At 42.3% G+C, this 23,212-nt stretch overlaps 1 protein-coding gene across 28 annotated transcripts in view; it reads right to left on the bottom strand.

Annotated features, from left to right (window-relative positions):
- Positions 1–7,994: 7,994 nt before the first annotated feature.
- The window catches only part of dock3 (dedicator of cytokinesis 3), a 398,499-nt gene continuing 383,281 nt past the window's right edge, over positions 7,995–23,212 (bottom strand). For 18 of the 28 annotated variants that reach the window (XM_090242004.1, XM_090242010.1, XM_090242012.1 and 15 more), the window contains 6 exons: positions 23,043–23,120; positions 20,905–21,030; positions 20,036–20,123; positions 16,205–16,324; positions 12,205–12,290; positions 8,000–8,836 (listed from right to left, as the gene is read on the bottom strand). In XM_090242004.1, coding sequence (XP_090098130.1) covers positions 8,201–8,836; positions 12,205–12,290; positions 16,205–16,324; positions 20,036–20,123; positions 20,905–21,030; positions 23,043–23,120 — 1,134 coding nt within the window. In that variant the 3' untranslated portion in view covers positions 8,000–8,200. Of the gene's footprint in view, positions 8,837–12,204; positions 12,291–16,204; positions 16,325–20,035; positions 20,124–20,904; positions 21,031–23,041; positions 23,121–23,212 lie in introns of all 28 variants that reach the window. The other 10 variants (XM_090242011.1, XM_090242016.1, XM_036984230.2 and 7 more) reach the window with 5 other exon arrangements.

Here is a 23,212-nt window from a genome sequence, read left to right as displayed (position 1 = left end):
TTTCTTTGGTACTGTTGTGAGTGTAATGTTTACTGTTCAGTTTATTGTTTATATCACTTGTGTTTATTATCTACTTCATTTGCTTTGGCAACGTTAACATATGTTTCCCATTCTAATAAAGCCCGATGAATTGAATTGACAAGGAGCGAGATGTTTCACCGGATGTATACATCTGAAGAGTCCGGTTTAATTTCCACTCCCCACCAAATATGGCGAGGAGAGGAAAACCAGCGGCCGGCAGTGGGAGAGTTCGAAGCGACATGGAACTGGGCCGACATTCTGCAATATTTGTCATAGATGAAACATCTGATATCAATACAGTTTTCTGTTCCCAAAACAATCATCTTTTGCTGAACAGATTGGACTAAGTTTTGTAGACTTTACCCTTTGCCAAAATATCTAAAGTTGTTTAGTAGTGCGAGGGCGAATTGAGTCATTGCACACTCGCACTTCTAGCGAAACTATACAAAATACTAGCTGGAACGCGCCATTAGGATGTCTGTCCACTATGATTCATTTGCTCCCATTGGAAACAACAGGCTGTGGTTTATCCTGAGTGTTGTAAAAATCTGTGGTGGTACTAAACAGCATATTAAATTACCTTAGCAATGTAGAAGTTTAGTTAAAGAACCCCAAACAAAAGTAGTTAAAATGATGAAATGATACATTTACAGTATAAACAAATGCTAGGATAATGACCTAGTTGTGTATTTTCCCATCACTATAACAACTGATAAATAATGACAAGTTGGAAGCAGCAGTGAGTCAATAAAACATGATATTTAATGTTAGGCATTAATAATAATTAATAAATTCCACATCACAGTAGTTGAAGTGAGTAGGAAAAAAAGTGTGTATGTATTTACATCTAAAATCCACATCACAGTTGATTCATGCTAACACAATATATACAATAAATTACTTTTAGAGTAATGAAAGGTTTTGTATTCCGTAAGAGTGACAGAAGTAGAACGTATCTCGCTAACTGTCCAGAATTGATGCAAAACACACAAAAATAATCATCAAAATAATTAGGCAAAGTGAAATAAGTCACGTTTTTTGTATGTTTTTGTCTAGTTTTTCTATGTTTTGAAAACACATTTACATCAGAAAGTACAAGGCAGACAAATTAATAATCACAATCTTTACATGGTTTGCCCTTTTGTAGCCTTATAAATACACCGTGTTGTCATGGTTATTTAAAGACAATAGAGAAGAGCCTGACAAGGTGGTCTGGAGGTAAAGACTTGAAATGATTTCAGAAATGTTTTGTACCCCCATTTGTATGCCTCATTTGCAACGTGTGCCGCCATTGTACCCCCCCCCAACCTAGATCCTACTGCAGTTTTCTATATTTACAAAGAACAACTGAAAAAATAAACACTTTCATGAGTTCCGTTCTTGCTTCCTATTCCACTCAACTGTCTCCATTTTTTTATTTAACTTTTATTTTACATTGGCCCTGACTTGCCACAAAGTAAGACTGAACAACCGTTTATTCATATTAAATGATAGGCTACACATAATCAAATACTCTGTACCCAGTTCCCAGAACAGTGTGTCATTCTGCTGGATATACTCAATATACTAGACACAAATCAATTGTAATGTGTGTGTTTGAAAGTCAAGTGTGTATGGAATAATTGTTTGAGTAGAAAACAATAATGGAATTTCTACTGAACAAAAAAAATAAATGCAACATGTAAAGTGTTGGTCCCATGTTTCATGAGCTGAAATAAAAAATCCTAGACATTTAGCATAAGCTGATTTCTCTAATTGTGTTTAAACAAATATGTTTACTTCCATGTTAGTGAGCATTTATCCTTTGCCAAGATAATCCATCCACCTGACAGGTGTGGCATATCAAGAAGCTGATTAAATAGCATGATCATTACACAGGTGCCAAGCTGCCTCCACTGTTGTTGAGGACTATTTCTGTCTGTAATAAAGCAACTTTGTGGGGGAAAACTTATTTTGATTGGCTTGGCCTGGTTCCCCAGTGGGAGGGTCTGACTGCCAAGTGGGTGGGCCTATGTCCTCCCAGGCCCACCCATGGCTGCACCCCTGCCCAGTCATCTAAACTCCATAGATTAGGGCCTAATGAATTTAAGTTGACACATTTCCCTGTATGAACTGTAACGCAGCAAAAGCTTTGAAATTGTTGCATGTTGCGTTCATATTTTTGTTCAGTATATATATACAGTGGGGCAAAAAAAGTATTTAGTCAGCCACCAATTGTGCAAGTTCTCCCACTTAAAAAGATGAGAGAGGCCTGTAATTTTCATCATAGGTACACTCCAACTATGACAGACAAAATGAGAAGAAAAAAAATTCAGAAAATCACATTGTAGGATTTTTAATGAATTTATTTACAAATTATGGTGGAAAATAAGTATTTGGTCAATAACAAAAGTTTATCTCAATACTTTGTTATATACCCTTTGTTGGCAATGACAGAGGTCAAACGTTTTCTGTAAGTCTATTATCTGTCATAGTTGAAGTGTACCTACGAGGAAAATTACAGGCCTCTCTCATCTTTTTAAGTGGGAGAACTTGCACAATTGGTGGCTGACTAAATACTTTTTTTGCCCCACTGTATATATATGTGTGTGTGTATTTATAGAAATAAATCAAATACATTGAGAGCCTGCATAAGGTCATAGGTCATATGCATAACATATTCCTTCTTCATATCCTCTGATCTTATTGAGATAAAATAATAATGAATGAAAGTATGCTATTATCATCTTTCAATTATTTACATTTGTGATTTGAAAAGTTCAGCAACACAGCTCATAGAGATACAGCTTGCCTATCGTAACTGATAAGTGTTACAGCGGTTTTGCGTTAGCCACGAACACCCGCTCAAATAAAACCACTTCTCCACACCACACATCCATCATGTCATTCAACCAGTTTGCAGTAGTGTTCCGAGGTTTTTTGCCCTTGTCATGTATATTAGTAGCATACCCCTCCTCTTATACTTAGACTGATGATTCATCTTAGTAGATCAGGAGTGGCAGGCCAGGAGGTGAAAGTGGGTGAGCCCTGCCGACGAGGGGACCCCGGTCAAAAGTAGGGGACTACAGTAGGGGACTACAGCTCTATAGGCTCCGGTCAAAAGTAGCACACATCATAGGGAATAGGTTGTCATTTCAGGGGCAGTGGGAGAGTGAGTGCACCTATTTGCCGACTAGACTATGTGAGGGGGCTGATTAAGGGGGCTGATTAAGTATGACTGCTCTTAGGGGATTCAATCAAGTATCCCACCTCATTACAGGTCCTCCCTCGGTCTGTCCGAACCTGGAAGGAAGCCAGCTGGTGTGTGTGTGTGTGTGTATGTGTGTGTGTAAGTCCTTCTCACAGGACAATGGATAACCTTCCAGGTGCATTTTCAACACTTCCTTCTCTTGAGCTTGAGTTCCATCATCACAAAGAGTACAATCATCACATAACGGACACGAAACAGCCATAGACCGGACAGTAGTAGTGTGTGACATTGCTTTTGACTTGGTTCAAGTGTTATATCATGTGTTCCGATATCATATACGTTCTCTATTAAATACATATAAACATTAGAAAATAAATTAAATTCAGTCGATTCACTTCAAAATAAAAGTCCTTCTACATAAGGAGGCCTGCACCTATACCCCCATTACTTAGAGTAGTCTATACTGTATGTAGCCATGTCCCTTCTGAGACGAGGGGAAAGTACAGGATGGAAACCCCCCCCCCCCCACTGTGAAGGAGAACATTAGGACATGAGAGCCACCGTCAAAAGAAAATACAAATAAGAAAACGTTCTCAAGATCGGATGGTAGAATTGAAGCCAGTCTAGAGTATCTACACACACACACACACACACACACACAGACAGAAACACACACACACACACACACACACACACACACACACACACACACACACACACACACACACACACACACACACACACACACACACACACACACACACACAGAAACACACACACACACACACACACACACACACACACACACACACACACACACACACACACAGACAGAAACACACACACACACACACACACACAGACAGAAACACACACACACACACACACACACACACAGACAGAAACACACACACACACACACAGACAGAAACACACACACACACACACACAGACAGAAACACACACACACACGCAGAAACACACACACACACACACAGAAACACACACACACACACACACACACACACACACACACACACACAGAAACACACACACACACACACACAGAAACACACACACATTGAAAAACACACTTCCTGTAACCGTCTCGTTAATAATAATGCCTCTTGAAAAAGGTCAATGGTCAATGGAAGCTGTCGTACCTCTATCAGCTACAAGTCCAACATTTTGTACTATGGTAATGATATACAATAATGTTAATAAAATTTAAAAAAACAACAAATGTATTTACACAGGTGAGAGAAAGACAGTCTTATAAATAATGAGAAACAAATACCCCACTTCATGGTTATCAAATCTCCCCTTTCAGCTATCCAAAACAACAGACCTTAGGCCTACTGTATTGAGAGAGAGAGAGAGAGAGAGACAGAAAGAGACAGACAGACAGACAGAGAGACAGACAGAAAGAGAGAGAGAGACAGAAAGAGAGAGAGAGACAGACAGAAAGAGAGAGAGAGACACAGACAGACAGACAGACAGACAGACAGACAGACAGACAGACAGACAGACAGACAGACAGACAGACAGAAAGACAGACACACATCTGAACAACAAGCTGGAAGAAGAAAGGAATTGGATGTGGAGCAGGCTCTGATCCAGGATCTGTGTCTGTGAAGCACCAGCAGTGTTGTCACAAAGCATATCAGAACACAAGGCAGATACAGGAGAGAGTCATTGGAGTGTCTCTCGAAGGAGGCAGGGAGGGAGGATGCATACAGACATCTAAAAGCAGAATCAGCTGTACATTGTGATCAGCACTGAATAGTCAATACATATCAATGATTAGAAACAAGGATATCTTTAGTTCAGTCTATTCTCTGCTCCTAGCATGCGTCAGGTAGTCCAGTGGGCAGTACTAGCCAGGGTTAAATCACTTATTTCACAGAATGGAACATGCACACATAAAACTACCAAATAAAAAACTTAAACAAATCACACAATTACAATAATCGTTTTTTCTATAAATATCATCCATCTAAATTATGTTATTCCAATGTTCATGTCTTCCCAGATTCAAGTGCACATCACTAAGCAGCTACAGTGGCTTTAATGCCCTCGTCTTATCTTGCATATTGTTCTGTTTTTACATAGTCATCATCAAGTTATCGATTCCCCTCAGTCAATCCGTGGTATAGGGATTCATGTATAAATAATATAATATTAATATACTATATATCATTATTTAACTACACATAATAATAAACTTGCACATTTTTTAATCTCCTCTAAAAATATACTTTTCTTTGTACTGTAGTGTGTAACATACTGCCAACTGAACAGAAAATTACCTTTTAATAAACCAACCAACCCAAAATAAAGACTTGAGCAGCGTCTAAGACTGCAACGTGACATCTTTGAAATGGCTTGCATTCACCAGCCAGGCAGTTATTCCCATAAACCATAATGGTAAAGACTTGAGCAGCCTCTAAGACTGCAACGTGACATCTTTGAAATGGCTTGCATTCACCAGCCAGGCAGTTATTCCCATAATGGATAATACGTCTTTCTAGTGGCTGAGTGATCTGGCTGTGGCACAGCTATAAAAGAGGACGACTGTGTTACGAAGCATTACAACACTATTTAAGCCTCTTACTGTCTGTCTGTCGAGGCAATTCCTCCTCCTCGCAAGGAGGAGGAAGTGTGTGTTTATCAAGAGGCGTGATCTGTTCTGATCTCTCTCTCTGATCTCTCTCTCTCTCTCTCTCTCTCTCTTAGCTAGTTGCATCGCTGAGTTTATTATTATTAAACCAAAACCACTTTAGTGCCCTATAAAAGGTAAGTTAATTAATAAACAATCATAATATAAAGACTACCACACCTCAACAATAATACTAATCTATCCGAAGCCCAATACAACCCAAGAATCTACTTAACCTTAACCCATCTTCATTTCTTCATACAATACAAGTGAGAGTAGAATAAAACTAGTGGGTTTTGGCGCTGCAGAACTAAGTGCTTAAGTGCTGCTTCTCTAAAACTGAAAAAAGGTCATAGGTCATGGTCTAGCGAGCTTTACTCTATCCCAGCTTTGCTTCAATTAACTAAATGAATTAAATGTCTGGCAATTGGTTCATAAATCCATGTTTTCCCTTTGTGCAATGATTTGGAACCTGCATGTGGACCTGAACTATCAATAAATTAGAATTACTGTACAGATTCAAATGTTTCCAAAAGGTCTGTGTATGTAATACGTGAGACAATTTAGAGAAAGGACATTCAAATGAAAAGACTGAGCCCCATACCACACACACACACACACACACACACGTTGGTTGTTTAGCAACAAAACCGATTTGTGCGTAACTATGGGGCAAAACAGATGGGGTTGGCTTAAATTGTTAACAACATGTAAACTACAGTGATCTCCAAAAGTATTGGGACAGTGACACATGTTGTTGTTGTTTTGTCTCTGTACTTTCAAATGATACAATGACCATGAGGTTAAAGTGCAGACTGTCAGCTTTAATTTGAGGGCATTTTCATCCATATCGGTTGAACCGTTTTACAAATTACAGCAGTTTTTGTACATAGTTCCCTCCATTTTAGTGGACCGAAAGTATTGGGACAAATTCACTTATATGTGAATTGATTGAAGTAGTTCAAAGTTTAATAGTTGGTACCATATTCGTATAGAAATGAATGGTAAATGATGTATTGTGTCATTTTGGAGTCACACATTGTAAATAAGAATAGATTATGTTTCTAAACACTTCTACATTCATGTGAATGTTACCATGATTATGGACAGTCTTGAATTAATCTTGAATTTTATCTTTATTTAACCTTTATTTAATTAGGCAAATCAGTTAAGAACACATTCTTATTTTGCTGGCATCAAAAGTAAAACAAATATTAACAGGAGACTGACTGTGATCAGACCATCATCTAATCGGCCTTCATAGAACTCTTGCAGGATTTCCACGTGGATGGGGATATTGGTAATTTAATCCAAGTCTATTGGATGACAATTTGTTCTTAACTATGACAAAATAATTCATTATTGACTATTTTCTGCAAAACATTTTTTTATTTTAATTGTATTTTATTTAACAAGGCAAGTCAGTTAAGAACAAATTCTTATTTTACAATCACCATTACAATAACAGGGGAGGTTAGGCAGGTGTGGTGGTGGTGGTGGTGGGTGGGTGATATTTGTGCATCTGTAACTTTCTCACTCGTCATTATTCACGATTCATTCAGGATTATCCGTAATCATGGTCGAATCCACATTAATGTAGAAGTGTTTAGAAACATATTCTATTCTTATTTACAATAAAGCACAATATATTATTTACCATTCATTTATATTGGGCACAAAATAATCTGAAACAAAACCAAAACAAACAGCTAATGCATCCAACATATTTGTCACAAGCTTGATGTAACCATTGCGTGCTAGGAATATGGGACGAAATACTTAACTTGTTACTACTTTAAAATAAATATATGTGAATTTGTCCCAATACTTTGAGTCCCTTAAAATGGGGAGATTGTGTACATTGAGTGCTGTAAGCACAGTTTACTTGAACCTCATAGTCATAGTATCATTGTAAATTCAAAGTGCTGGACTACAGAGCCAAAACAACACAAAATGTGTCACTGTCCCAATGGGCATGCCTCGACCAACCATGCCTCGACCAACCATGTCTCGACCAACCATGTCTCGACCAACCATGCCTCGACCAACCATGCCTCGACCAACCATGTCTCGACCAACCATGCCTCGACCAACCATGCCTCGACCAACCATGTCTCGACCAACCATGCCTCGACCAACCAAGTGCCAGTTCAGGAGAATGTAACATTACAGAACATTCAGATAGAAATATATTTAATGTAGAACATATATGATTGTCTGTCAGAAAGAATAAGGGGAAATCATGTGCGTCTGCTCTATCTAATCTATTTCTATCTGGAATGTTCAGAATGTTTCACATCACTGTCTGAATACACCCCCAGGCCTCCTCTTCACTCTTCGGCGATGCCGTGCTCCCACGCCACTTTGGCCTGCTCTTCCTTAGAGGTGATGAGAGGCTGAGAGATCTTGCGTGGCATGGGCATGGGCCTGGCTGGTATACACCCCTCCTCCTCAGGAATACACCCCTCTCTCAGGTAGGGCTTGGGGGGCAGGGCAGGCGGAGGCTGGTGGCGGTAGTGGGGCAGGTTCTGGATGTTAAGGGTATGGGCCTCTGGGAGGACGGGGCTGATTGGAACCACGATATTGGTGATGAGTGGGGTGATCACCCCAGGGGAGGAGTGGCTACGACAGGGAGGGGGCTTGGAGCCATCCAGGATCTCTGACTCAGAGACACTGTAGCGCACAGGCAGGTAGGAACCAGAGGGGGAGTCCATGCCCAGGTCCTCTCCGTCCGTGGCCCAGGTAGAGTGTGCCATGCTGGGGGTGACGGAGACAGTATCCAGGGCATCTGCTGGGTGTCTGGTTGTTCCATGGGACTCGGTGGAACATGACTGGCCCATGAAGTTGCTCTCGCTCAGGGAGGAGACGCCGGAGGAGGCGCTACCAGACAGGGTAGAGTTACTGCCATCCAGGCCGGACTGGGACTGGGGACTGGTGGGCGAGGCAGGTATAGGGTGCAAGGCTGACTGTGGAGGAAAACAATGGGACAAAGGGTTACTCTTATAGATACATTTGTTGTATGGCGTAAAAACAAGATGAAAACAACCAAGCACAGATATAAAGCAAACTAAAGCTAAACTGAAAGACCAATGTGTCAAGGAGGTGGTTGATGACGTAGCAGGTTGCAGTGTGGGAGGCACAGCTTGTCCCATGAATTAATCATATAAAATTGAGGATTAGCTGATAACTGCGAAAGCAAACATTCTGAATAACATAGAGAACCTTGAACTATTTATAGATCAACATTTTTGATATGCTCGAATAAGAATCAGATATAATCGAAGCGAACAAGAGAAGAGCTTTCCTCGAGCTCTGAGAGAGAAACTGAAGGGAAGCAGCCGTCTAGCATTCCAAATGTAACATTGTAGGGGAAGGTTTTTATAACTTACAAGTATGAGCGAGAAGTTAAAACAACTGGATCTATTGCCTGGGCTACAGGGGGAGGTTAAGGCCTTAAAAACAGGGAATGGATTTCAGTAATAAAATGGAAGAAATATGAGTGGAAAACAAGATATAAAAAAACGACAGAGGACTCCCTAAAAAAACGACAGAGGACTCCCTAAAAAAACTACAGAGGACTCCCTAAAAAAACGACAGAGGACTCCCTAAAAAAACGACAGAGGACTCCCTAAAAAAACGACAGAGGACTCCCTAAAAAAACGACAGAGGACTCCCTAAAAAAACGACAGAGGACTCCCTAAAAAAACGACAGAGGACTCCCTAAAAAAACGACAGAGGACTCCCTAAAAAAACGACAGAGGACTCAAAAACGACAGAGGACTCCCTAAAAAAACGACAGAGGACTCCCTAAAAGAACGACAGAGGACTCCCTAAAAAAACGACAGAGGACTCCCTAAAAAAACGACAGAGGACTCCCTAAAAAAACGACAGAGGACTCCCTAAAAAAACGACAGAGGACTCCCTAAAAGAACGACAGAGGACTCCCTAAAAAAACGACAGAGGACTCCCTAAAAAAACGACAGAGGACTCCCTAAAAAAACGACAGAGGACTCCCTAAAAAAACGACAGAGGACTCCCTAAAAAAACGACAGAGGACTCCCTAAAAAAACGACAGAGGACTCCCTAAAAAAACGACAGAGGACTCCCTAAAAAAACGACAGAGGACTCAAAAACGACAGAGGACTCCCTAAAAAAACGACAGAGGACTCCCTAAAAGAACTACAGAGGACTCCCTAAAAAAACGACAGAGGACTCCCTAAAAAAACGACAGAGGACTCCCTAAAAAAACGACAGAGGACTCCCTAAAAAAACGACAGAGGACTCCCTAAAAAAACGACAGAGGACTCAAAAACGACAGAGGACTCAAAAACGACAGAGGACTCCCTAAAAAAACGACAGAGGACTCCCTAAAAGAACTACAGAGGACTCCCTAAAAAAACGACAGAGGACTCCCTAAAAAAAACGACAGAGGACTCCCTAAAAAAACGACAGAGGACTCCCTAAAAAAACGACAGAGGACTCCCTAAAAAAACGACAGTGGACTCCCTAAAAAAACGACAGTGGACTCCCTAAAGAACTACCGCGGACTCCCTGAAAAACTACCGCGGACTCCCTAAAAAACTACCGTGGACTCCCTAAAAAAACTACAGAGGACTTCCTAAAAAACTACCGCGGCCTCCCTAAAAAACTACCGTGGACTCCCTAAAAAAACTACCGGACTCCCTAAAAAACTACCGCGGACTCCCTAAAAAACTACCGCGGACTCCCTAAAAAAACTACAGCGGACTCCCTAAAAAACTACAGCGGACTCCCTAAAAAAACTACCGCGGACTCCCTAAAAAAACTACCGCGGACTCCCTAAAAAACTACCGCGGACTCCCTAAAAAAACGACAGAGGACTCCCTAAAAAAACGACAGAGGACTCCCTAAAAAAACGACAGTGGACTCCCTAAAAAAACGACAGTGGACTCCCTAAAAAAACGACCGCGGACTCCCTAAAAAACGACCGCGGACTCCCTAAAAAACTACCGCGGACTCCCTAAAAAAACAACGAAAGCCGAATGACTTGTTCTGAAGTGCAGAAGTAGGAAGAATAATATTGTTATAATGGGAATAATAGAGGAGAAAAACTAAAACAGACAACGGAGGAAAAAGTCAAGGTGTTCATGAAACGTAATCTCAAAATGACGGACGAGCAGGTGGATACTATTGATTTTCAAAGGGCTCACTGTTTCAGTGGCAGAGCGGAGGGAAGGTCCTGTCCGATCGTAGCTATGCTAACTCACAACAAAATGAAAATGGCCTTGTTACAACAGGATAGGGATCTGAAGAACACCCTGCTCTCTAATAATGAACAATATCTCCATGAATTAGTACAGACGACATGCCCAGTACCCCACTTTCAAAAGGCTCCGAGCAGAGAACCAGAATGTTCGTCTAGTGGTCGAAGATTACAACGTGGGAGAATGCCAAGTGTGTGCAAAGCTGTCAACAAGGCAAAGGGTGGCTACTTTGAAGAAACTAAAATATATTTTGATTTGTTGAAGATTTTTTTTTGGTTACTACTTGATTCCGTATGTGTTATTTCATAGTTTTGATGTCTCCACTATTATTCTACAATGTAGAAAACAATAGAAATATAGAAAAACCCTGGAATGAGTAGATGTGCCCAAACTTTTGACTGGTACTGTATATGTAAAATGGTGGATGGGTTCATAAAAATAAATAAAAAGACAAATGTGTCAAAAACACAGTCACACATACAATACATGACATACACAATCACACACGGAGCAACAAGCATCTCTACAGTTTTACAATACTCTACAGCCTAGTGTTCCTTTAGCCCTGCTCACTGATACTGACGGTCTGAGAGGTGACTGGAGTAGAGGGGGGAACAGACCAGGCCAGACAAAACTGGACCAGACAAAACTGGACCAGGACAAAACTGGAACAGGACAAAACTGGAACAGGACAAAACTGGAACAGGACAAAACTGGAACAGATATGGGTTCAAATACTATTTGAAATCACTTCATATGCTTTATCTGTGCTTGATTGAGACCAAAACTCATTAAAACAAAATGGTTAAACTTTATTTCCATCAAAGAAAACAAGTGATAAACAATACAGATAGAAACACATACTGATAATAGAAACGATGTGTAGGCTGGAAGCCCGAGGGCTGATATGAAAACTATACACACTACATGAGTAAGACACCAAAACTGAAAACGTTTGCAATCTCAAACTTCAGTCGGGCTAAAGCAAAATCCTCAAAAGGATTTGAATATAGTACTTGAACCCAGGTCTGGACTGAACGGGTCAGGACGGGAGGCTACACTAGGCCAGGGCGGGTCAGGGAGGAGGGTACCTTTCGTAAAGAGGAGCGCGCAGGGAGAGCTGGAGGGAGGTCGCTGTTCTGGTGGTGGAAAGCATCAAAGTGCATGGAGAAGTGTCCTATAGGAAGAGACACACAGCAGGACAGAACAACGGATTGGTTGGTTGGAAAAATACAGAACTAAACCATAGAGAGAGGGGGGTGGGGTGGTGGTGCTGGAGGGGGGGTAGAAAGAGATAGATCTGGAGAAGGATAAACAGGCCTCTGACTAAGCTACAGAACAGTCCCCTTGAGAGGAACAGGTAGGATCAAGGTTGGGGGGTAGATGGTGGGGTTGGGTCAGGGTTGGGGGGGTAGATGGTAGGGATAGGATCAGGGTTGGCGGGTAGATGGTGGGGATAGGATCAGGGTTGGCGGGTAGATGGTGGGGTTGGGTCAGGGTTGGGGGGTAGATGTTAGGGATAGGATCAGGGTTGATGGGTAGATGGTGGGGATAGGATCAGGTAGGATCAGAGTTGGGGGGTAGATGGTGGGGATAGGATCAGGGTTGGGGGGTAGATGGTGGGGATAGGATCAGGGTTGGGGGGTAGATGGTGGGGATAAGATCAGGGTTGGGGGTAGATGGTGGGGATAGGATCAGGGTTGGTGGGTAGATGGTGGGGATAGGATCAGGGTTGGTGGGTAGATGGTGGGGTTGGGTACAGGGTTGGGGGGTAGATGGTGGGGATAGGATCAGGGTTGGGGGGTAGATGGTGGGGATAGGATCAGGGTTGGGGGGTAGATGGTGGGGTTGGGTCAGGGTTGGGGGGTAGATGGTGGGGTTGGGTCAGGGTTGGGGGGTAGATGGTAGGGATAGGATCAGGGTTGATGGGTAGATGGTGGGGATAGGATCAGGGTTGGGGGGTAGATGGTGGGGATAAGATCAGGGTTGGGGGTAGATGGAGGGGATATAATCAGGTAGGATCAGGGTTGGGGGGTAGATGGTGGGGTTGGGTCAGGGTTGATGGGTAGATGGTGGGGACAAGATCAGGGTTGGGGGGTAGATGGTGGGGATAGGATCAGGGTTGGTGGGTAGATGGTGGGGATATAATCAGGTAGGATCAGGGTTGGGGGGGTAGATGGTGGGGATAGGATCAGGGTTGGTGGGTAGATGGTGGGGATATAATCAGGTAGGATCAGGGTTGGGGGGGTAGATGGTGGGGATAGGATCAGGGTTGATGGGTAGATGGTGGGGATAGGATCAGGGTTGGGGGGTAGATGGTGGGGATAGGATCAGGGTTGGGGGGTAGATGGTGGGAATAGAATCAGGTAGGACATGTGCATAGCGTTTAAATAGACTAATTATGCTAAATTAGCATTGTTGGCTAATTCACTTGCCGCTCATCATCTACCAAACTTGCTGTACTACTGGACAGGCTGAAACAGGACTGGTTGTCTACAACAGTCATACAGGTATAAAGGAGAGCTACACTGACACTGAGATCAACGTTGGAAAGGGGTACAGTTGAATAACTCCTTGAGGATTCGATTGGAATCAGATGTTCCCATAAAACAAACAAAAAATGGCACCAAATTGCAGTAAACTGCACCATCAACGCCAATCAGGGTTGGGGTCAATTGAATTCCATTTAAATTCAATTCAATTCCATTTAAATTCAATTCAAAACCATTTAAATTAAATTTCATTTAAATTCAAGTCAAAACCATTTAAAATCAATTGAAATCCATTTAAATTCAATTGAATTCCATTTAAATTCAATTGAATTCAATTCCATTTAAATTCATGAAGTACACTGACATTACAGTTGCAGTGGAATTGAAACAATATGCACCTGTGAGTGCTTTAAAAACATATATATATTTCTCTGTTATTTTAACAGGTAAATTGACTGAGAACACATTCTCATTTACAGCAACGACCTGGGGAATAGTTACAGGAGAGAGGAGGGGGATGAATGAGCCAATTGTTAACTGGGGATTATTAGGTGACCGTGAATGGTTTGAGGGCCAGATTGGGAATTTAGCCAGGACACCGGGATTAACACCCCTACTTTTACGATAAGTGCCATGGGATCTTTAATGACCTCAGAGATGCATTGTGCTGATCACAAAGGTCATGTCATGGTTAACAACATATTATTATGATTACCATCACATCACATACACACACATACAGTAAATTACCACTTACACACAAACCAATATTTGACCCCAAAAAACACTGGACCATATTCCCAACATTAAGAAATAGTGGGAATACACTATATGATCAAAAGTATGTGGACACCTGATCGTCGAACATCTCATTTCAAAATCATGGTCATTAATATAGAGTTGGTCCCCCCTTTGCTGCTATAATAGCCTCTACTCTTCTGGGAAGGCTTTCCACTAGATGTTGGAACATTGCTGCTATAACAGCCTCCACTCTTCTGGGAAGGCTTTCCACTAGATGTTGGAACATTGCTGCTATAACAGCCTCCATTCTTCTGGGAAGGCTTTCCACTAGATGTTGGAACATTGCTGCTATACCAGCCTCCACTCTTCTGGGAAGGCTTTCCACTAGATGTTGGAACATTGCTGCTATAACAGCCTCCACTCTTCTGAGAAGGCTTTCCACTAGATGTTGGAACATTGCAGCAGGGACTTCCATTCAGCCACAAAAGCATTAGTGAGGTCGGGCACTGATGTTGGGGGATTAGGCCTGGCACGCAGTCTGCATTTAAATTCATCCCAAAGGTGTTTGATCGGGTTGAGGTCAGGGCTTCGTGCAGGCCAGTCAAGTTCTTCCACACCGATCTCGACAAACCATTTCTGTATGGACCTCGCTTTGTGCACGGGGGCATTGTCATACTGAAACAGGACATTTTTCCCACACTGTTCACACAAAGTTGGAACCCTAGAATGTATGCTGTAGCATTAAGATTTCAAGTCAATGGAACTTGGGGGCCTAGACGAACCATGAAAAAAAGATACAGATCATTAATCCTCCTCCACCAAACTTTACAGTTGGCACTATGCATTGGGGCAGGTAGCATTTTCCTGGCATCCGATTCGTCCGTCGCACTGCAGATGGTGAAGCATGATTGATCACTCAAGTTAACACATTTCCACTGCTCCAGAGTCTTGGCATTGCACATGGTGATCTTAGGCTTGTGTGCAGCTGCTCGGCCATGGAAACCAATTTCATGAAGTTCCCGGCGAACAGCTCTTGTAGTGAGTGTTGCAAACGAGGACAGATGATTTTTTACACGCTACGTGTTCTGTGAGCTTGTGTGGCCTACCACTTTGCGGCTGATGTTGCACCTAGTCGTTTCCACCTCACAATACCAGTACTTACATTTGACCGTAGCAGCTCTAGCAGGGTAGACATTTGACATTTTTAATGCGCTACACACTTCAGCACTTTGTGGTCCCATTCTCTGAGCATGTGTGGCCTACCAATTTGCGGCTGAGCCATTGCTGCTCAGATAAGTTTCCACTTCACAATAACAGCATTTACAATTGACCGTAGCAGCTCTAGCAGGGTAGAAATTTGACAAACTGACTTGTTGGAAAGGTGACATCCAATCCTATGACGGTGCCACGCTGAAAGTCGCTGAGCTCTTCAGTACTGGGCCATTCTATGGCCGATGTTTGTCTATGGAGTTTGCATGGCCGTGTGCTCGATTTTATACCCCTGTCAGCAACGGGTGGTGGCTGAAATAGCGAAAATCCACTAATTTGACGGGGTGTCCACATACTTTTGTATACATAGCGATGATTGAAAAATATCTCAACAGCCCTTTCATTAGTGTTCTGCCTCAGTGTAACTATATAATGGGTGTTGAATAAAGATATGCCGTGTGATGTGTGTAATTTCTTTCTTTATTCCGTGTTTGTTGTTATCTATAGGGGTCTGGCATGCCAACGTAAGGCACAACACAACGCAAAAACACTCGACTGTATTCTGATAGAGATCAGTTGTTGGTCGAACCATCTGCCATCTGATCATGGGATGTGGTTCACTCCTCTGTTGCACATGTATTGTACTCACCGTGGGGCAGGCTGCGGGGCGGGACAGGCGGGGCCATCACACTCCCAACGTGGGTGGACAGGAATGGCAACACCTCTCTGGTACCACTGTCCAGACTCCAGCTGCTAGGAGTGGTCAGGACTGGAGGGGAGAGAGGTAATGTATATACTCCACTCTACTGTTCATACTAACAGTAAGCTACTAGGAGTGGTCAGGAACCGGAGAGGGACAGACCAGATATTAACACAACCACTCCACTCTACACTCAGCAACAGTTCATTTGGCTTTCTGATTCATAAGGTGTTTAATGTATAATTAATGTAATAGTACCTTCAGTATTGGCAGATTCGTCATCATGAAGATTATCAGTGTAATCAACATCATCATCACTATAATCAACTTAATCATCATTACTGTTTTGATTTTTGCACGATTTAAGAAAGCAATGTTAGTTATATTAGTGTGGTCAATGTACTGTTTTTGGGGGGTTCATATGTATCGTTTAAATGGTTTATGTTGACTTACAGGAACAACCAATTACACATCAGTATACTACACCGTAAGGGAGAACGACCAATTACACATCAGTATACCACACCGTAAGGGAGAACGACCAATTACACATCAGTATACCACACCGTAAGGGAGAACGACCAATTACACATCAGTATACCACACCGTAAGGGAGAACGACCAATTACACATCAGTATACCACACCGTAAGGGAGAGCGACCAATTACACATCAGTATACCACACCGTAAGGGAGAGCGACCAATTACACATCAGTGTACCACACCGTAAGGGAGAACGACCAATTACACATCAGTATACCACACCGTAAGGGAGAACGACCAATTACACATCAGTATACCACACTAAGGGAGAACGACCAATTACACATCAGTATACCACACCGTAAGGGAGAACGACCAATTACACATCAGTATACTACACCGTAAGGGAGAACGACCAATTACACATCAGTATACTACACCGTAAGGGAGAACGACCAATTACACATCAGTGTACTACACCGTAAGGGAGAACGACCAATTACACATCAGTATACCACACCGTAACGGAGAACGACCAATTACACATCAGTGTACCACACTAAGGGAGAACGACCAATTACACATCAGTACACCACACTAAGGGAGAACGACCAATTACACATCAGTATACCACACTAAGGGAGAACAACCAATTACACATCAGTACACCACACTAAGGGAGAACGACCAATTACACATCAGTGTACCACACCGTAAGGGAGAACGACCAATTACACATCAGTATACCACACCGTAAGGGAGAACGACCAATTACACATCAGTGTACCACACCGTAAGGGAGAACGACCAATTACACATCAGTGTACCACACCGTAAGGGAGAATGACCAATTACACATCAGTATACCACACCGTAAGGGAGAACGACCAATTACACATCAGTATACCACACCGTAAGGGAGAACGACCAATTACACATCAGTATACCACACCGTAAGGGAGAACGACCAATTACACATCAGTATACCACACCGTAAGGGAGAACGACCAATTACACATCAGTGTACCACACCGTAAAGGAGAACGACCAATTACACATCAGTGTACCACACCGTAAGGGAGAACGACCAATTACACATCAGTATACCACACCGTAAAGGAGAACGACCAATTACACATCAGTGTACCACACCGTAAGGGAGAATGACCAATTACACATCAGTATACCACACCGTAAGGGAGAACGACCAATTACACATCAGTATACCACACCGTAAGGGAGAACGACCAATTACACATCAGTATACCACACCGTAAGGGAGAACGACCAATTACACATCAGTGTACCACACCGTAAGGGAGAACGACCAATTACACATCAGTATACCACACCGTAAGGGAGAACGACCAATTACACATCAGTATACCACACCGTAAGGGAGAACGACCAATTACACATCAGTGTACCACACCGTAAAGGAGAACGACCAATTACACATCAGTGTACCACACTAAGGGAGAACGACCAATTACACATCAGTATACCACACCGTAAGGGAGAACGACCAATTACACATCAGTGTACCACACCGTAAAGGAGAACGACCAATTACACATCAGTGTACCACACTAAGGGAGAAATGTACAAGAGATGGTCACTACTTTCGATAAAGAAAAGGGCTTTAGTTATAACAACAGGCTGGTGCTGACTGACGGAGCAGTACTCTACTAATGATCCACAGTGGGACATCTAAAGAAAGAAGATGAAGTGGATTTTAAACTAGCTGAAGCATTAGGAGGGTCTGTGAACGGACCACTAACTGGCTGAACAGATAAAACAGTGTACTAGCTTATGTTCTCAACGGGATTGAAAAAGACCAAAAACATGGGGTAAATTAGGACAGACTTCCACCCTTTTAACATACTGAGTCCAGGCAAAACAAGCTGTACTGAGCTGGCCTGGTTACGTATCCACCATACAGTAGTGAAAATACAGTTTGGGCATGGAGAACAGTATAGTTTGGGCATGGAGAACAGTATAATTTGGGCATGGAGAACAGTATAGTTTGGGCATGGTGAACAGTATAGTTTGGGCATGGAGAACAGTATAGTTTGGGCATGGTGAACAGTATAATTTGGGCATGGAGAACAGTATAATTTGGGCATGGAGAACAGTATAGTTTGGGCATGGAGAACAGTATAGTTTGGGCATGAGAACAGTATAGTTTGGGCATGAGAACAGTATAGTTTGGGCATGGAGAACAGTATAATTTGGGCATGGAGAACAGTATAGTTTGGGCATGGAGAACAGTATAATTTGGGCATGGAGAACAGTATAATTTGGGCATGGAGAACAGTATAATTTGGGCATGGAGAACAGTATAATTTGGGCATGAGAACAGTATAATTTGGGCATGGAGAACAGTATAATTTGGGCATGGAGAACAGTATAGTTTGGGCATGGTGAAAAGTATAGTTTAGGCATGGAGAACAGTATAGTTTGGGCATGGAGAACAGTATAGTTTGGGCATGGAGAACAGTATAGTTTGGGCATGGAGAACAGTATAGTTTGGGCATGGAGAACAGTATAGTTTGGGCATGGAGAACAGTATAGTTTGGGCATGGAGAACAGTATAGTTTGGGCATGGAGAACAGTATAGTTTGGGCATGGAGAACAGTATAGTTTGGGCATGGAGAACAGAGTGAATCAGGAAAGAGAGAGTACATGAGACTATAACAGACAGACTATAGGAGACTATAACAGACTACAGGAGACTATAACAGACTATAACGGACTATAGGAGACTATAACAGACTATAGGAGACTATAACAGACTATAAGAGACTGAAACAGACTATTGGAGACTATAACAGACTATAACAGACTATAACAGACTATAACAGACTATAACAGACTATAACAGAGTTAGGAGACTATAGGAGACTTTAACAGACTACAGGAGACTATAGGAGACTATAACAGACTATAGGAGACTGAAACAGACTTTAACAGACTATAGGAGACTTTAACAGACTATAGGAGACTATAACAGACTATAGGAGACTATAGGAGACTATAGGAGACTGAAACACACTATAACAGACTATAGGAGACTATAACAGACTATAGGAGACTATAACAGACTATAGGATACTATAACAGACTATACGAGACTATAACAGACTATAAGAGACTATAACACACTATAACAGACTATAACAGACTATAGTAGACTATAACAGACTATAGGAGACTATAGGAGACTATAGGAGACTGAAACAGACTATAACAGACTGAAAGGCAACATACTGAGATGATAGCTAGGTCTACAGTACCTTTCTCTGCCACAGACAGGTTAGGGTCGCTGCAGGGCTTGCATGGACCAATCACCTGGTGGAACAACGCTCGCTGGAAGTTGGTTGGCTGGAGAAACAGAAAATACATATCAGTCAACCAATAAATGTATCAATCAAATGTATTTAAAAATACTTTAACATCAGCAGTCACAAAGTGCTTGTACAGTAACATGGCCTATAGCAAAAGCACAGAGGCCAGGCAATACTACCTAGAGGGAAGAAACCTAGAGAGGAACCAGGCTCAGACATGAGGTAATACTACCTAGAGGGAAGAAACCTAGAGAGGAACCAGGCTCAGATAGGAGGTAATACTACCTAGAGGGAAGAAACCTAGAGAGGAACCAGGCTCAGACATGAGGTAATACTACCTAGAATGAAGAGACATGGAGAGGAACCAGGCTCAGACATGAGGTAATACTACCTAGAGGGCAGAAACCTAGAGAGGAACCAGGCTCAGACAGAAGGTAATACTACCTAGAGGGAAGAAACCTAGAGAGGAACCAGGCTCAGACAGGAGGTAATACTACCTAGAGGGAAGAAACCTAGAGAGGAACCAGGCTCAGATAGGAGGTAATACTACCTGGAAGAAAGAGACCTAGAGAGGAACCAGGCTCAGAGAGGAGGCCCTTCCTCCTCTAGCTGCACCAAGAAGTGTATCATAGCATTCCAATAAGAAGATCCGGGCCTGTATCAACAAAGCATCTCAATGTGCTGATCTAGGATCAGGTCCCTCTGTCCACCGAATCGTATTCATTAGGATCTAAAAGGTTAAACTCACCCGAGATCAGCACTCCTACTGTGAGACCAGATTGTGATAGAAGACGATAGGAATGGTGGGTGTACGGTACCTGTACCTGTCCGTTCTCAGTGATGTTGGGGTACATGGCGGAGCTGGGTCTTTCACGGTGAGGAGGCAGCAGCATCAACATCTCACGATTGTTCCGGTATTTATCAGGCAGCGACGGGGAGCCTACCGCAGGGGGAAGGGACACAGAGGAGAACAGAGCATCAAGACAAGACATGAACACTAACAGAGACAGCAAAGTCTTAGTTTCCCTGCTCATTGCTAGGGCCTAGAGTTTTTCTTAATTTGCTCAAACAAGATAATATACATCATAAGACAGTTATGTACAGTGCCTTGCGAAAGTATTCGGCCCCCTTGAACTTTGCGACCTTTTGCCACATTTCAGGCTTCAAACATAAAGATATAAAACTGTATTTTTTTGTGAAGAATCAACAACAAGTGGGACACAATCATGAAGTGGAACGACATTTATTGGATGTTTCAAACTTTTTTAACAAATCAAAAACTGAAAAATTGGGCGTGCAAAATTATTCAGCCCCCTTAAGTTAATATTTTGCAGCGCCACCTTTTGCTGCGATTACAGCTGTAAATCGCTTGGGGTATGTCTCTATCAGTTTTGCACATTGAGAGACTGAAATTTTTTCCCGTTCCTCCTTGCAAAACAGCTCGAGCTCAGTGAGGTTGGATGGAGAGCATTTGTGAACAGCAGTTTTCAGTTCTTTCCACAGATTCTCGATTGGATTCAGGTCTGGACTTTGACTTGGCCATTCTAACACCTGGATATGTTTATTTTTGAACCATTCCATTGTAGATTTTGCTTTCTGTTTTGGATCATTGTCTTGTTGGAAGACAAATCTCCGTCCCAGTCTCAGGTCTTTTGCAGACTCCATCAGGTTTTCTTCCAGAATGGTCCTGTATTTGGCTCCATCCATCTTCCCATCAATTTTAACCATCTTCCCTGTCCCTGCTGAAGATAAGCAGGCCCAAACCATGATGCTGCCACCACCATGTTTGACAGTGGGGATGGTGTGTTCAGCTGTGTTGCTTTTACGCCAAACATAACGTTTTGCATTGTTGCCAAAAAGTTCAATTTTGGTTTCATCTGACAAGAGCACCTTCTTCCACATGTTTGGTGTGTTTCCCAGGTGGCTTGTGGCAAACTTTAAACAACACTTTTTATGGATATCTTTAAGAAATTGCTTTATTCTTGTCACTCTTCCATAAAGGCCAGATTTGTGCAATATACGACTGATTGTTGTCCTATGGACAGAGTCTCCCACCTCAGCTGTAGATCTCTGCAGTTCATCCAGAGTGATCATGGGCCTCTTGGCTGCATCTCTGATCAGTCTTCTCCTTGTATGAGCTGAAAGTTTAGAGGGACGGCCAGGTCTTGGTAGATTTGCAGTGGTCTGATACTCCTTCCATTTCAATATTATCGCTTGCACAGTGCTCCTTGGGATGTTTAAAGCTTGGGAAATCTTTTTGTATCCAAATCCGGCTTTAAACTTCTTCACAACAGTATCTCGGACCTGCCTGGTGTGTTCCTTGTTCTTCATGATGCTCTCTGCGCTTTTAACGGACCTCTGAGACTATCACAGTGCAGGTGCATTTATACGGAGACTTGATTACACACAGGTGGATTGTATTTATCATCATTAGTCATTTAGGTCAACATTGGATCATTCAGAGATCCTCACTGAACTTCTGGAGAGAGTTTGCTGCACTGAAAGTAAAGGGGCTGAATAATTTTGCACGCCCAATTTTTCAGTTTTTGATTTGTTAAAAAAGTTTGAAATATCCAATAAATGTCGTTCCACTTCATGATTGTGTCCCACTTGTTGTTGATTCTTCACAAAAAAATACAGTTTTATATCTTTATGTTTGAAGCCTGAAATGTGGCAAAAGGTCGCAAAGTTCAAGGGGGGCGAATACTTTCGCAAGGCACTGTATATTCTTCTGTATATCAAATTATATATACATTAACTTAATTTCCTTCCTCGTGAGGCCAACTCAAGAGTGAAAGTGCTAGTTGGTTTGGAGAGCAAGTCCTTAAGTAGATTCAATGATAAACATCGTGCCATCGTCATCCATAGCGCAAGGAAGCTTACCCTGACCAGCAAAAAAAACAGAGTCAATGAACTATTTAGTAGGCTAGCCTCCAATGTGTATAAATAACCTACCTCTGATGCTGTTGGAGGAGTTGACCATCTGGGAGGGTGCTGAGTGGGTGGAGCTCAGGCTGGAGGAGGAAGGACTTGGCTGAGAGAAGAGAAAAGATACAGGAAATGACCTCGTATTCCTCGTGTTATACCTCCCGAAAATAAATCCCCCGAGATACAGGAAATGACCTC

This window comes from Oncorhynchus mykiss, chromosome 7 (genome assembly GCF_057628025.1).
Source record: "Oncorhynchus mykiss isolate SJ-2025 chromosome 7, ASM5762802v1, whole genome shotgun sequence".
In the NCBI taxonomy this organism is placed as follows: Eukaryota; Metazoa; Chordata; class Actinopteri; order Salmoniformes; family Salmonidae; genus Oncorhynchus; species Oncorhynchus mykiss.
Note: the sequence above shows the minus strand (reverse complement) of the source record. Positions and strands in the feature narration are given on the sequence as shown.